Here is a 14565-nt window from a genome sequence, read left to right on the forward strand (position 1 = left end):
TGTGCGTTAACTTCAGGACTCGGTTATCGCAACTGCATTAACTTCTTCTCCCCATAGTCTTGAGCATGCTGTTCAAAAAAAGAACCTAATAAGTGTTGCTTGCGCAAACCCAAAACGCATTTGACCAACTGCACTAAACTAGTTAGTTATGCATATTTTACAATCCAATCTTCTTACATAGAAGAAAATGTTCTTTTTTTAATAATATACAGTATATATATGTGTGTGTGTATAGCTGATGATTTATTTTTAAATACATATTTATACTTTTATACTGTATCTATATGAATACATACAGGTATAGATGTGTGTGTGTATATGTATATATATATATATATATATATATATATATATATATATATATATATATATATATATATACAACAGTATGTATTGCATAAGGACAAGACCTGGTGATGATCCCTGTAGTGGTCCCTCGCAAAGAAAGCCAGTACACGAGATTTGAACAACACACCTTCCTTTAATGCCAAAAAAGCATTTAAAAACGTTTCAGCTCCCACTGGAGCCTTGGTCACATGCAGCAGTTCATGAAGATAAATCAGGCATAATACAACATACACAAATAAACCCTTAAATACCCCCACCCACCAATCAGATGCAGCACAAAAAAACGCCAAATACAAAGATGATTAGCTCAGCTGTATGCCATAATGTTGGACATGGACCGCAAGCATAAACGCGTGTCCATAGTAACTCAGTAGCGTGTATCTCGCAACTGCGCATGCGTAAATGATGTAATAGCGCATGCGTACGCAGTGATGTCATGGCGTCAGAACTAGTTGTCATGGTAGCCATATACAATAATACAAGTTCAGCGGAAAACATGCCGCAACATAAAAGACAAAAAATATAAACGTCAACTCTATTAATGAATGGGCACCAAGACAACACTACGCATTATACACCTAAATGTACAAATAATATCAGGGACAAAAATGTACGCCAATAGGCATATACTTAGTAGATGACGAAAAAACCAACCTGTTTGCAGGTTGCACAGAAATAAATTGCAACTGATTGGCCAGTGAAACTTACTAATTAAACTTATTTTAAAAACAGATAGTTATATTCATTGCAGGCCACCAATATATTTATGATTGAACGATCTATTACAAAATGAGCTGATTTTAGCCAATATTATAGTCCAATCAGGATTTAAATGTAACTTAGATCATTATACATTGTCAAAATCATCTAGTGGCTAGCAAAAAAAATAACTAAACATATTTACAAAATTTTGCAGCGTGTGTCTAGGGTATAGTAAGAACATCCATAGTAAGATGAAAGGAAACCCACAGTCATTTATAGAAGCAGCTGTATTCAATAGACATATTCAAGCCCCTGGGTGCTATAGTGTCAAGTCGATAGATCCAACGAGATTCCATTTTTAACAAAGCCTTGGCTCGATCACCCCCACATCTATTCTTCGGTACGTGGTCAATTAGGATAGTCCTCAATGAAGAGATAGAATGTCCAGCTTGTGCACAGTGGCGTGCCACCGGCTGATCAGAGGTGCCCTTATCCAAAGCCAATCCAATGGCTGTCTTATGGTTGGCTAACCTCTCTCTGAAAGATGTGATGGTTTTACCCACATAATATAGCGAGCATGGGCAAATGATCACGTAGATCACATGATCTGAAGTGCACGTGAGCCGATGACGTATATTGAAGATTTGATTCGTGTGTGGATGGTGAAACCTATTACCAACGATCATGCCATTACAAGTGATACAATTCCCACATCTATGGCATCCCTTCTTCTTAGGGGGTAACCAGGTTTGACTTTGGTAACTTGTAATAGGGTCGGTCTTCATCAAAATGTCACGAAGATCTTATAGACCAATCTTGGTGGTGGTGTTTCTCCAAACGGTAATGTAGTGTCTGTTGACACAATCGGCCAGTGCTGCTTGATTATATCTTGTACTTTACGTGATGCTGGAGTGTATGTGGTAATGAAATTCATACGTTGTTCAACCGGCTTGAGTGGTTTTATTAGCAGTGATTGTTGGCTGAGTGCTATTGCTTTATCACCTTGTTCTGTGATCAGCGATTCAGGATAGCCTCTCTCAATAAATTTCTGTGCCATTGCTTCTAGTTGAACCTTCTTGTGGGTCTCCTCGGTATTATTGCGTACGACACGCAGGAGTTGAGATGAGCTTACCCCCTTTTTTTTAAAAGATGAATGGAAACTATTACAGTGAAGGATTGAATTCTTATCTGTAGGTTTATTATACAGTGTTGTAAAGAGTCTGAGGCCATATGGTGTATCTTTTTTGTATATCTCAAGATCCAAAAAATGTATACAATTGTCATTAATGTCCATCTTGAACCGTACAGTAGAATTTAGACCATTAAGATGATTAAACCATGAGGTTAAAGACTCTTTGTCACCCCTCCATATCATAAAGACATCATCAATGTAGCGCTTGAAGAACCTGATGGAGCCCTGTTCAGCCAAAAAAATATGCTCCTGTTCATACATGGACATATAGATATTTGCATAGGACGGGGACATATTAGACCCCATAGCCGTTCCAAGTATTTGCAAATAAAATGTATTTTCAAATCGGAAATAATTCTTGGCTAAACAGAGCTCCAGAAGCTCCAACAAGAACTCCACAGGTGGGCCACAATAATAAGGATTACCAGATAGGATTCTCCTGACCATCTCCATCCCATGTGAATGTGGGATAATGGTATATAAATTGACAACATCCAATGTGACTAGAATGTCATCAATTTGGATGTCATTCATCTGTGATAGAAGATGTATGAGTTCAGAAGAATCCCTCAAGTAAGATCCAGTCGATTGGACAACAGGTTGCAGGAAGTGATCAATGTATTCAGCGAGAGGCTGGAGAAGCGAGCCTCTCGCTGACACTATTGGACGACCTGGTGGGTTAACCATACTCTTGTGTATTTTGGGCAAGAGGTACAAAATAGGACTGATAGGGTTCTCAACCGTCAAATAACCAAAGGTGTCCTCATCAATAAACCCTGCATCCAAAGACATACACAAGAGTTTGTCAACCTGTTCTTTAAATTTAGTGGTAGGGTTAAACGTCAACTTGCGGTAAGTTATACCATCCTCTAATTGTCTGAGTGCTTCACATCTATACATGTGATAATCTAACACCACAATGGCACCGCCCTTGTCGGCTTGCCTGATCACAATGGTACTATCTTCAGTTAAAGTTTTTAAAGTACTTCTTTCCATTGTGGTGAGATTATCCCATGTATTACTCAAATTAGATTGATTTGCACTGATATCTGTATTAACCATGTGTGAACGTTTTAATTGTTGAATGTGTGATAGGAGGTTCAAATGAACTCTTAACTTTAAACGGTTTTGGTTCATAATCAACACTATTTTTAAAGAACTCTTTCAGTTTTAATTGTCGCTGAAAGCGATGTAAATCCACACGGATATCAAATAAATCAGATTTAGGGGTAGGGATAAATGATAAACCCTTATTGAGTAGTGAAAGCTCGTCCTCAGACAAAATTTGTGAACTCAAATTGTACACTATTGTTTCGTTTTTCGATTTGCGGGTTTTTGGTGTTTCCTCCCCCCCCTCCTATGGTGTCTGGGTCTGTAACTGTGGGTAAAGGGGGCCTCTGTGAAGATCTTGTGGACACTCCACTACCACTAGCTGCCTTCTGTGAAGTAATTTCACTCCCTGAGGAATCACCCCCACTGCTGTCAATAGTGTCAAAGTTTACACGTTTATTTTTAGTAAACCTACCCTTCTTATTGTAATAGATCTCATTCTTTCCATATAACCATCTATATATGCTTTTTTGGCATTAAAGGAAGGTGTGTTGTTCAAATCTCGTGTGCTGGCTTTCTTTGCGAGGGACTACAGGGATCATCACCAGGTCTTGTCCTTATGCAATACATACTGTTGTATTTATGTTTTGGCCGTGCACTGAGTGGTTATTAGGTTGGTGAGTGCTGATCTTTTCTGTTAATATATATATAAATAAATATTTAAAAATAAAAAGTACCCATGTGTATACACATATATACAAACTTACAGACATATAGACATATATATATACTGTATATATATATATATATATATATATATATATATATATATATATATATATACACACACACATAGCTGTTTCCTATTTAAATACTTTGTCATATATATCGTATACCTTTTAACCCTTATAAAATTATTTTAATCAGAAAGTGTATATACAGGAGGAGTGTACTAGTTTATTTGAATGTATTCATGTTGTGATTGGTTCAACTTCTTTTTTTTTTCCCTTTCACTTTATGTTAGGCCTTCAGGCATGTTAATCCATTGAACCCAAATTTTCTTTTTTTTACCACGTCCCGCACTAAGAATAACTCGCCACTTGTAATCTAGCCCATGGTCAGTATTTTTAAGACTCAGGTCAAAATTAAAAATAAGATTAAATATAGAAATAAGATGCTATCATGGGTAAATGTCTTCTAAACTTCTTATAAATGTATTGGAATCTAATTACAAACAAATGATCATTTAACATCATGTTGTGTAATTATTTATGTAAATATATGTTAATAAGCGTGGATGGTATTTTTTTCCAGAAAAGGTAACAACCATGATTTATTTATCAGTAATGTAAAGCAAACAAAGTGACAATACATTCATATTTTTACTGTATATCTTTACTAGCCATTATTCACTACCTTAATATTTAATAAGTAAATAAACAAGAGTGTTTAAAGGGGCAGTCTACTTGAAAAGTGTTATTGTTTAAAAAAATAGATAATCCCTTTATTACCCATTCTCCAGTTTTGCATAACCAACGCTGTTATATTAATATACTTTTTACCTCTGTGATTACCTTGTATCTAGCTTCTGCAGACTGCCCCCTTATCTCAGTCCTTTTTTTCAAACTTAATTTTAGCCAATTAGTGCTGGTTCCTGCATAACTCTGTCTCATTTTGTTAAAAAGCTTTTACACGATTGATAAACTACATTTACTGCTGACTCTGCTTCCGCTGATTTTAAACATCTGGAGCAAAATTACATATGCGGCGTCACCTGCAAAAGCTGGTGACGCCGGTTTTTACGCGGTTTTGCTATCACATATACGGTGCCGCATTTAAATGCAGCGCGTATATTTCACCTGTCGCCCGCAATTTTTATTCCCATAAGCTAACGTAGAACCTCGTCGCAATTCGGTATCACAAATTCAGCGCAAGGACTTATGCGGCGAAAAAGAAGAAATTTTACTCCATTTTCACCTCGCCACACATAGGCAGGCGCAGCAAGCCTTGCACTGAAAATGTGAGTACCGTAACTCCCTGAAAATATTAACTAATACCTAACGCATGCGCAATATCTATCTACCTGTCAACCGCCAAGCCCCACCGCAATAACTAATACAACTATTAACCCCTAATCCGCCAGTAACCCACATCGCAATAAACCTAATAAATGTATTAACCCCTAAAACGCCAAACCCCACAACGCAATTAACCTAATTAAGCTATTAACTCCTAAACCGCCACCCCCCACAACGCAAATAACTAATTAGATTAATAAGCACCCTAAGCTAACACCCAGAGTGATGGTCTGAGTGGATTTATATAGGAACTCTCACACCTTTACCTATTTAGGTAAGAGTTCCTGTAATTAGGTATGCCCCCTTTAAATTACCACAGTGTGCACCTAGGGAGAGCAGTGGCTGCTGCAGAAGACAGAGCTCTGTGTTCCTCCACAAGGGCCATTGGTGTTTCGGCTTGGTTGTAACTAGCAGTTGATTGGTCACCTTGCTGATTGCAGTTAATTAGGAGTTTAAAAACAAAATATTGTGAAGGCTCAAGAAGAAAGTGAGTTTGTGTCATCATTTTGTATACAAGCATTTCAAGAAGTAGAGAGGTAAAATCAAGGAGTGACATGAAAGTAGTTGGAGGGGTTACTGGGCCAAATGAGTTATTGCTAACAATTGGTTTGACTATTGCACATTTAAAGGGACAGTCTACCATAGAATTGTTATTGTTTTAAAAGATAGATAATCCCTTTATTACCCATTCCCCAGTTTTGCATAACCAGCACAGTTATATTAATATACTTTTTACATCTGTGATTACCTTGTATCTAGGAACCTTCTTCCAGCCCCCTGATCACATGACTGTGACTGTTCATTATCTATTGTCTTAAATTTAGCATTGGTTTGTGCTAAATCTTAAATAACCCCCTGTGCCTGAACACAGTGTTATCTATATGGCCCACGTGTACTTTCTGTCTCTTTGTGTTGAAAAGAGATTTAAAAAGCATGTGATAAGGGGCATCCCTCAAAGGCTTAGAAATTAGCATATGAGCCTACCTAGGTTTAGTTTAAACTAAGAATACCAAGAGAAAAAAGCAAATTTGATGATAAAAGTAAATTGGAAAGTTGAATAAAAATTAAAAATCCTATCGGAATAATGAAAGTTTAATTTATACTAGACTGTCCCTTTAAGGGATACTGGGAATGTGTCAGAGTTACTATGTGTGTGAGGAATGGTGTAAGAGTAGGTAAAAGATAGAGCAGCAGGTGTAAGGGGATAGAATCAAGGGTAGAAATAATTTTAAAAAAATGGTAACAGGGCAGAAACCTCATCCTTTATAAAAAGGAGGAGATGGAAAAGTGATTGCAGAAAGGTGATAAAGATTTTAAGATTACAACTGAGGTGATGGGATGATAGGGGGGACAAGTTTATGAGTGCTACATGTAAAGTAACCTGCTTACATTTTCTATCATGTTTCCAATTTACTTCTATTGGTATGTCGTTTTTAAGAGCATACTTAGGTAGGCAGTGAGTGTACGTGTCTGGTAAACGGTAGTGTTTTTGAAAATGTATAACATTGTTAAAAACATTATTGCAAAACTGCTGCTATATAGTGATCCAGACATGTGCACGCTCCTAAGATTACCTACCTGCTTTTTAATAAAGGACAGCAAGAGAAAGAAATCAATTTGATAGCTGAAGTTAATTGGAAAAACATTTTTATTTTTTATTTAACACCATCTGAATCATAAAAGATTTTTTGGGCTTTCGTGTCCCTTTAAGCACACATAAGGCATTAAAGAGAAAAATAAAAACATAAAATGAATTTAACAGATAAGATCTAGGCAAGCATAAGAAAGGAAACAATTATTCAGTTCTTGTATAATACTTATTAAAAGATGTTTACACAGAAAGATGGTAACTGCACAGTTCTATACCTCTACAAAAATGAATGTAAAATAATAATCAAAACTTTCTTTTGATCATTGCTCATTCTTTCTGTTCTGGATTTGTACAGGGCTAGCATATATGAAACTAAAAAAAAAAATATGTATTGGTAATATTATGTAATCTTCATTAGCTTCTTAAACGTAATATTAGAGTTTGTCCACTAGATGGTGCTCTTACTTTTCAGACTCAGTAGTGTCATTCTAAAATCTGAGCAAAGATTATTACTTTTATCTGCAGTTGTAACAGTAAAATAAAATTAAAAAGAAGCAGGTTAACATAGGAAAGTATATTACGTATAAATAAAAAATTATAAAAAATAAGTATAGACTTTATAGAAAGGTCAAAAACAAAATGTGCATAGTTGCTAGTGTTCTCCATAGAAAAGCTGTTCAGCCTGGTGGGGGCAGTGTAATAATATTCAATATTATAACATTTACTGTCATTTAAAAATGTTAATTAAGCTATCCAAAGCACAAATTAATTGCATAATTTAACATAAATCGATTAAATGATAGGGCCAGATAACTTATTTAACGCTCCCGTCTGCACGCTTACTCCGCTAGAAGTAAGCTTTTTGTGTGTGGTGGGAAGCGCTCGTATTATAAATTAAAAGAAAAATGTTTTTGCTTGTGAACTAATCCGATGCGCAAAAAAAACCCAAGTTAGGATATCGCAACAAATTCTCCCATAGAAGTCAACGGAACAAAAAAAAAGTGGAAAAAAGCACCTTACACGTGCGCAAACCCGATCGCATATTCTCAAGTGCACTAACCTGACAACAAAATATTAATATTTCACATTCCAATGTTTTTTATATAACAGAATATGTTCTATTTATTCATAAATACATATTTCTATATATATATCTGATGGTATTTTGGTACAAAATATATCTATACCTATATACATATATATGATTGTATATAGGTATAGATATATACAGATATATTTATCTACTTGCTATGTGCAGAACATTGGTATGTGAAATATTTACAGTAAATGCAGATTATTGTTTTCATCTACTTGACTGTAATGGGCTCCAATTTACTTCTATATACCGGTATGTCTATGTATAAATATGTGTTTATATGTCTGTAAATAGATATAAACACATATTAATACATAAATACATATAGCAAAAATTCACAAATAGCAAAGTGTTCACAAATTGACCCCTGGGTTCTCTGACGGTATATACTAGAGAACCAAAGTAGGGGTATGTGTCCCAAAAGGCGTTCCTGACTGCAGGGCCGCCATCAGGGGGTGACAGGGGTGACTCCTGTCAGGGGCCCAATGAGCCAGGGGGGCCCCATGAGGCAAGAACTAAAAACAAAAAAAAAAATTTTTTTTTTAATTTTGGCAGCCACCAGTGGGTACTGCAGCAGAGTGCTAATTGGGCATGGGAAATGTTATTACAAGGAGTAAAGTATTAGCATTTGAGAGGATTTCTAAGTGTGCACTAAACCACTATGCTCAGTGTGAGACAGACTTGGCACTTTGTACAGTGTGTGCCTGAGTCAGACGACAGATCACTTTCATTTGAAGAGGAGGTAGGACTTACTTAGCAAATGTTTTTTATTTCTTTGTGCAATTTTGGATTGTAACTTCAGTGTGGTAGTAGTTGTATGGTGGGGCCAGGGGTCTATAAAAACACATTTTTTTAGCAGCAGTATATTTATGATTATTTGACAATGCTGTAGAAATTCTATATTTAAAACCATGCAGAAATGTTTCCTCCTCAATACACACATGGTAGATGCCCTTTTGGCAGATATGCATTTTATATATATATATATATATATATATATATATATATATATATTACATTCCAGTTTACTGCCCCTTTATGGTGGTTGTATATCAGAAAGCGCCTAACTGGAGGCTATGGGAAATGGGTAATATCGTGTATGTCTAAATTTCAAATATGATTAATTCTCATATGAATTGGAATGTGTTCAGGAATACTGGGTTAAAATGTATACAAATTAACAAATTTATTTCCTCATACAATTGATTAGAACATATAATTAAAACATACAGTTAAAAACATGGATCCATGTAAGAACATACAATTATAAGTGACAATCTTGATTTATAAAAAACACAATGTTAACATGATAGTTTCTAAACTATTCTCTTAAAATTCTCCTAAAATTCTTACAAAATTTCTTAAAACATATGGTTTAGGTATGGTTCATTGTAGTCACCAACCGGTTAAGGTAATGTAATATTCCAAAACAGTTTTTAGTCTCTTATTGGGTGTGTCTTCTTCAGTAAGACGTGAAACAAAGAATGTTTTAGGTGTTAAAACAGTGATGAAAAAATAATGATGAAAAAATGTGTAATAAAAAATTCCAAAATATTAAAAATTAGGTAAAATCAAAAATCAAAAAGTTAAAAATAATAATAAAGTTCTTCCGTGTTTTAAGTCCAAAGTTGTGGTTTTGGTGATTGTGAGATACCAAATTTGTGAAAAAGTATGTGGAAAAATTTAAATAATGAATTAAATCCAAATCCTTATCCAATAATAAGTCTGTGATTAAAATAAGTGTAGAAAATTATAGCTGGTGTGAATCCTCCTTCTCCTTAACAAATGGTTTGTTGTTGGTGTATTGTTTCTAAGGTGTTCGGTCTGTGATAAAAGACTCTATCCTTATAAAACCTGTAAACAACAAAATAACATAGTGCAATAATGCTACAAATGTATTAGAAATAATGAAAAATTGCTCACCAATGACTGTCAACGCGTTTCGGCCTCTCAGTTAGGCCTTTCTCAAGACTATAGTTTCTGTTGAGTTGTGGTGGCTATTTATGGTACTTTGTGCCAATCAAAGGGTCGTGAGTTTGGCGCCAAAAAACGCTATTCAAGCGTGACCCTGAAGTGCTATTTCTACCTCTCTTTCCGTTTTCACTAAGGCTCTTTTTTCTATGTATTTTCCTATTTACCCCCTTCGTCTTAGTGTTGTATTAGTTTGTGTTAATGTCATCAGCGAACTTGATATTAGTGCCTATGTGGAAAACTGCTTTTCTTCTTACCATCAGCAAACCGGATGTTTGTACCTATACGGAAAACCGGAAGTGACGTCATTGCGTATCACTAAGCACTATTGGGATATTATGAGCGCTGCGAGATACTATTGACATTAATTTACTGCCCCTTTATGCAAGGACTTTCCAGATGCAAGGAGGCATTTTATCTAAGATTTTTACATCTGCATACAATTTTATACTCTCAGACTAAGATTGCTCAGTGTTTGAAATGAGACAGGTTAATTTAAAACAGTTCAGTTTACACTACAGCTGACTTAGTTTTGAAATACATACCAACAAGCTTAAATCCTGCATTTAACCAGATCTAATGGTATGAGTACCACAGCTTATGGTCCCACCAAGACCATATAGAGTACAGCATTTTCAAAATCCATAAGTACAGCTGACAGATGGGAAAATTTGTACACTATATTTGAAGTGGTGCTCTTGGTTGGGGAAAATGGGAAAAAAACAAACAAACATATGTCAACCTTTTAAAGGTACTTTTCTTCATCTAGCCATCTACCCAGCTCATTAATGTACAATTTTGAATTCACAGAATTATTTTTGTTTGCACATTTACAAATATGATTCTTTAAAAAGTGATCTCTTAATTTCTGCATTTTTTTTATCATGCATGTCACACACTGTTGATTTAGGGGATGCAAGGTGCATAAATGTTTCCTCCTGTGAGTGTTTCTGTGGGTGTATGTGTTTATGTCTTTGTGCTTTGGTTTGTGTCTCTATGTGTATGTATTTTTTTATCTGTGGGTCTCTCTGTGAGGGTGGGTGTGTATGTCTTTGTGCATTTTCTGTGGATGTCTGTGAGGGTGTGTGCATATGTCTTTGAGCTTTTTCTATGGGTGTGTCTGTGAGGGTGTTTGTGTGTATGTATGTATGTATGTCTGTGTTTTCTGTGGGTGTCTCTGTGAGGGTGTGTGTATGTCTTTGTGTGTTTTCTGTGGATGTCTCAGTGAGGGTGTGTGTATGTATGTCTTTCTGTGTTTTTCATGTGGTTGTCTCTCTGTGTGTGTGTATGTCTTTGTGTGTTTTCTGTGGGTGTCTCTGTGTGTGTATGTGTGTATATGTCTTTGTGTGTTTTCTGAGGCTGTCTCTGTCGGTGTTTCCTTGGGTGTATGTGCAAGTTTGAGTTTGTGTGTGTGTGTCCATTGTCTGTTCCTTTTTAGGACATTTTGACCTTACTACTAATTATTCACATCTTTCTACAGACTTTGAGACTAACAAGACCTTTCCGGAAGTAACCACTCCACCATTTAACCTTTAAATTATTGTTTAGGCAGTTCAGGGCCCTTCCTTTCAGCCACTGCATGCTGTTGTCATTACTTAGTTGTCATCTTCCTTCACAAAAAGATAATCAGAACTCCATATTTTGTTTTCTAAATCTCCTTTTTTTACAAAACTGTAGTTTACCTCATTACTTGTCAGGTCAATGTAAAAAGTGCTAAGTGTCTGTTTGGGTTTCTGTGTCTGAGTGTGTTTCTTTGCGTGTCTGCTAGAGTGTCTATATGTGAATCCTTATGTGTGAGTGTGTTTGTGTGTTTCAGTGTATGAGTGTGTCTGTGTGTGTGTGTGTGTGTGTGTGTATGTTACTACCTTTACAACATTTCCAAGTTTAAATAGAGAATTAAGAATAAAGTGCATATACGTTTTAGTCACTTGGTCAAAAATTGCACATGTCAAAGGAGGGGGGGGCCCTGATCAATGGTTGAGTCAGGGGCCCCAAAATTTCTAGTGGCGGCCCTGCCTGACTGTGACCTTATTATTTTGTACTGATATTTGGACTTCCAATAAATATAACCTTCCAGCATACGATTTTGAGTCTGTATATCCTATTGCTACATTATACTTCATAAATACATATATACTCAAATAAATACATATAAATATACACACATACGTTTTAATAATTTTTATTAGATAGTGTTTTTACGAGTGTAACTGTACATTGTAATGTACTTTTTATTTGTTTTGTGACACTTTTCTGTTTCACAAAACAGTTAACCATAGCGCTGAGGACAAGCTATCCCGATGCACGTTAACTTCAAATGCGCTCAAGCGAACGCATTTACTTTCAGCTTATAATACGAGCGCTACAACCGACGCACCAAACAGCCATGATAAACCCTTTTTTTGCTCAGGCGTAACTGTTACCGCACCACTTGTAATCTGGCCCTTAATATTAACTAAAGTTAGTCTAATATTAGCTTTCATTTTAGCGGGGTTGTGTACCTACTAAAAAGGCCCTGGGGAGAACACTGGGTGCATTTTAATTTGAAGTAGAAACATTTTTGCAATATACTTCCATTAGTAAAAATGCTTCTAATAAAAGTGATTACTGTTTTTTTGTGGCATACGCACATATGCTGTGAGGGCCCTTGCACCACACCTTCTCAGAAGGTCAGCAGCTTGTATGCATATATTACGTCTTCAGAAGCAATACACACCTTATATACCACTCTGAGCAGACACAGGGTTTGAATACCGGTGCACAGGATATGTGTGTATGCTGCTAAAAAACAGTAATATCTTTTACTAGAAGCATTTTTGTGCTAGTGGAAATATATTGCCCAATGCTTATATTTCAAAATGAAATTAACCCAGTATTCTCCCTGGGCCTTTTAAGTGGGTACACCACCCGGCTGATTTTACTGACCACCCAGCTAAAATTTAAACCAACATTAAGCTAACTTTAGTTAATATTAAATGTGTTCAATGTTTGTTGGTCAAATGATCTATTATTTGTATGGTCCGATATTTTATACCTACACATTTTCTGTATAAATTGTAAGATGGTGCATAGTGCCAAAAATAATCATTTTTAACTTCTCACTTGTAGCTATCAATTGTTATTGAAAAGCTTTATCTCAGGGTATAAAATGGCTCAGTAGCAAATTGATTTAACATTTTTTGTGCAGGAGATGAAAAGGTTAGTTTATTGTCCCACTTAACAGGCAGATGAAATGACATTTTTCTTTTATGATTCAGATAGAACATGCAAGTTTAATTGAGTGCTAACAACGGCTCAGAGCCGTCGCTAGCACTCACCTACCTTGAGAGCAATCTGGGGGCTCCCATCAACTCCCACCCCGGAATCGCCGGGGCTTCCCGTTACATGCGGTGACGTCACCACGCAACTTTATTTAAAAATTACAATGGACAAGATAGGGAAAGGGGGCATGCTGCTTAGAAGTCTGTATCTCAGGCATCTAAGCAGCTACAGACCCCCAAGACCCACCGTTGGAAAAGTAATTGTCTAATCTTTCCAACGGTATAGGTCTTGGGGATCTGGATTAAAAAGAAAAAAGTTTTAAAAAAAATAGTAAAAAACAAAAAATAAATAAATCCAGCTTAGCACTCAAAGGGTTAAACAACCTTCCAAATTATTTCTATTATAACATTTGCTTCAATTTGTTGGTATCTTTTGTTGAAAGAGCAGATGTGCACTACTGAAAGCTAAATGAACACACCTGATGAACCAATGACAAGAGGCTTATATATGTGCAGCCACCAATGAGCAACTAGCTCCCAGTAGTGCGTTGCTGCTCCTGAGCCTATCTAGGTATGATACTCAACTAAGGGTATCAAGAGAACAAAGCAAATTAGATAATAGAAGTTAATTGGAAAGTTGTTTAAAATCACATACTGTATCTGAATCATGAAATAAATAAAATTGGCTTTCATGCCCCTTTAAAAAAAATTAGGTTTATCTTAGCAGTTTCACTTGCTAGATTAATCTAATATGATCAGGTTTTAACATGTTAAAACTCAAACTCATAATACACTTAGTTACACAATATTTAGTGTGTTAAAAGTGTTATAGACATTTCCGTATCCCTTTAATACTCTTTAGTGGTTATTTCAAAAAAAGGTTTATAAACAATACAAAGCGCCAGCACTTATGTAGTTCAATAACAAAGGGTTACTCTACAAATATGACTACCTAGCTGTTTCTTTGTAGAATTAATAGCTGACCTTTCTTTCCAAGGACGCAGCATCTTTTTTGTGGTTAGATCTGTAGTGAAACAGAAGCATCAGTGTAAATGTGATATTAAAACATAGAGCTGACCCCAGTGTGTCTAATGTAACCAGGTTCTGATTTAAACACTCCCTACTCACATTTCTCTTCCTTTTATTTTTTTCCTGTCTTCCAGCTTGATCATTACCCTCCGGCAACTTACAACCTTCCTCCGGCATCTAATATCCAGTTTAATGGACCAAAGGCCCTGTTCCTAGGGAGAGTTATAGGTAAGTAAAAACCTTCTCAA

At 35.9% G+C, this 14565-nt stretch overlaps 1 protein-coding gene across 1 annotated transcript in view; it reads left to right on the forward strand.

The window, feature by feature from the left end:
* The window catches only part of CNTNAP2 (contactin associated protein 2), a 2991056-nt gene that overhangs the window by 2837661 nt on the left and 138830 nt on the right, over positions 1 to 14565 (forward strand). Inside the window, exon 22 of the mRNA XM_053715812.1 lies at positions 14452 to 14545. Within this exon, the coding sequence (XP_053571787.1) occupies positions 14452 to 14545 (94 nt within the window). The remainder of the gene's footprint in view (positions 1 to 14451; positions 14546 to 14565) is intronic.

Source organism: Bombina bombina, chromosome 5, assembly GCF_027579735.1.
Source record: "Bombina bombina isolate aBomBom1 chromosome 5, aBomBom1.pri, whole genome shotgun sequence".
NCBI classification, from domain to species: Eukaryota; Metazoa; Chordata; class Amphibia; order Anura; family Bombinatoridae; genus Bombina; species Bombina bombina.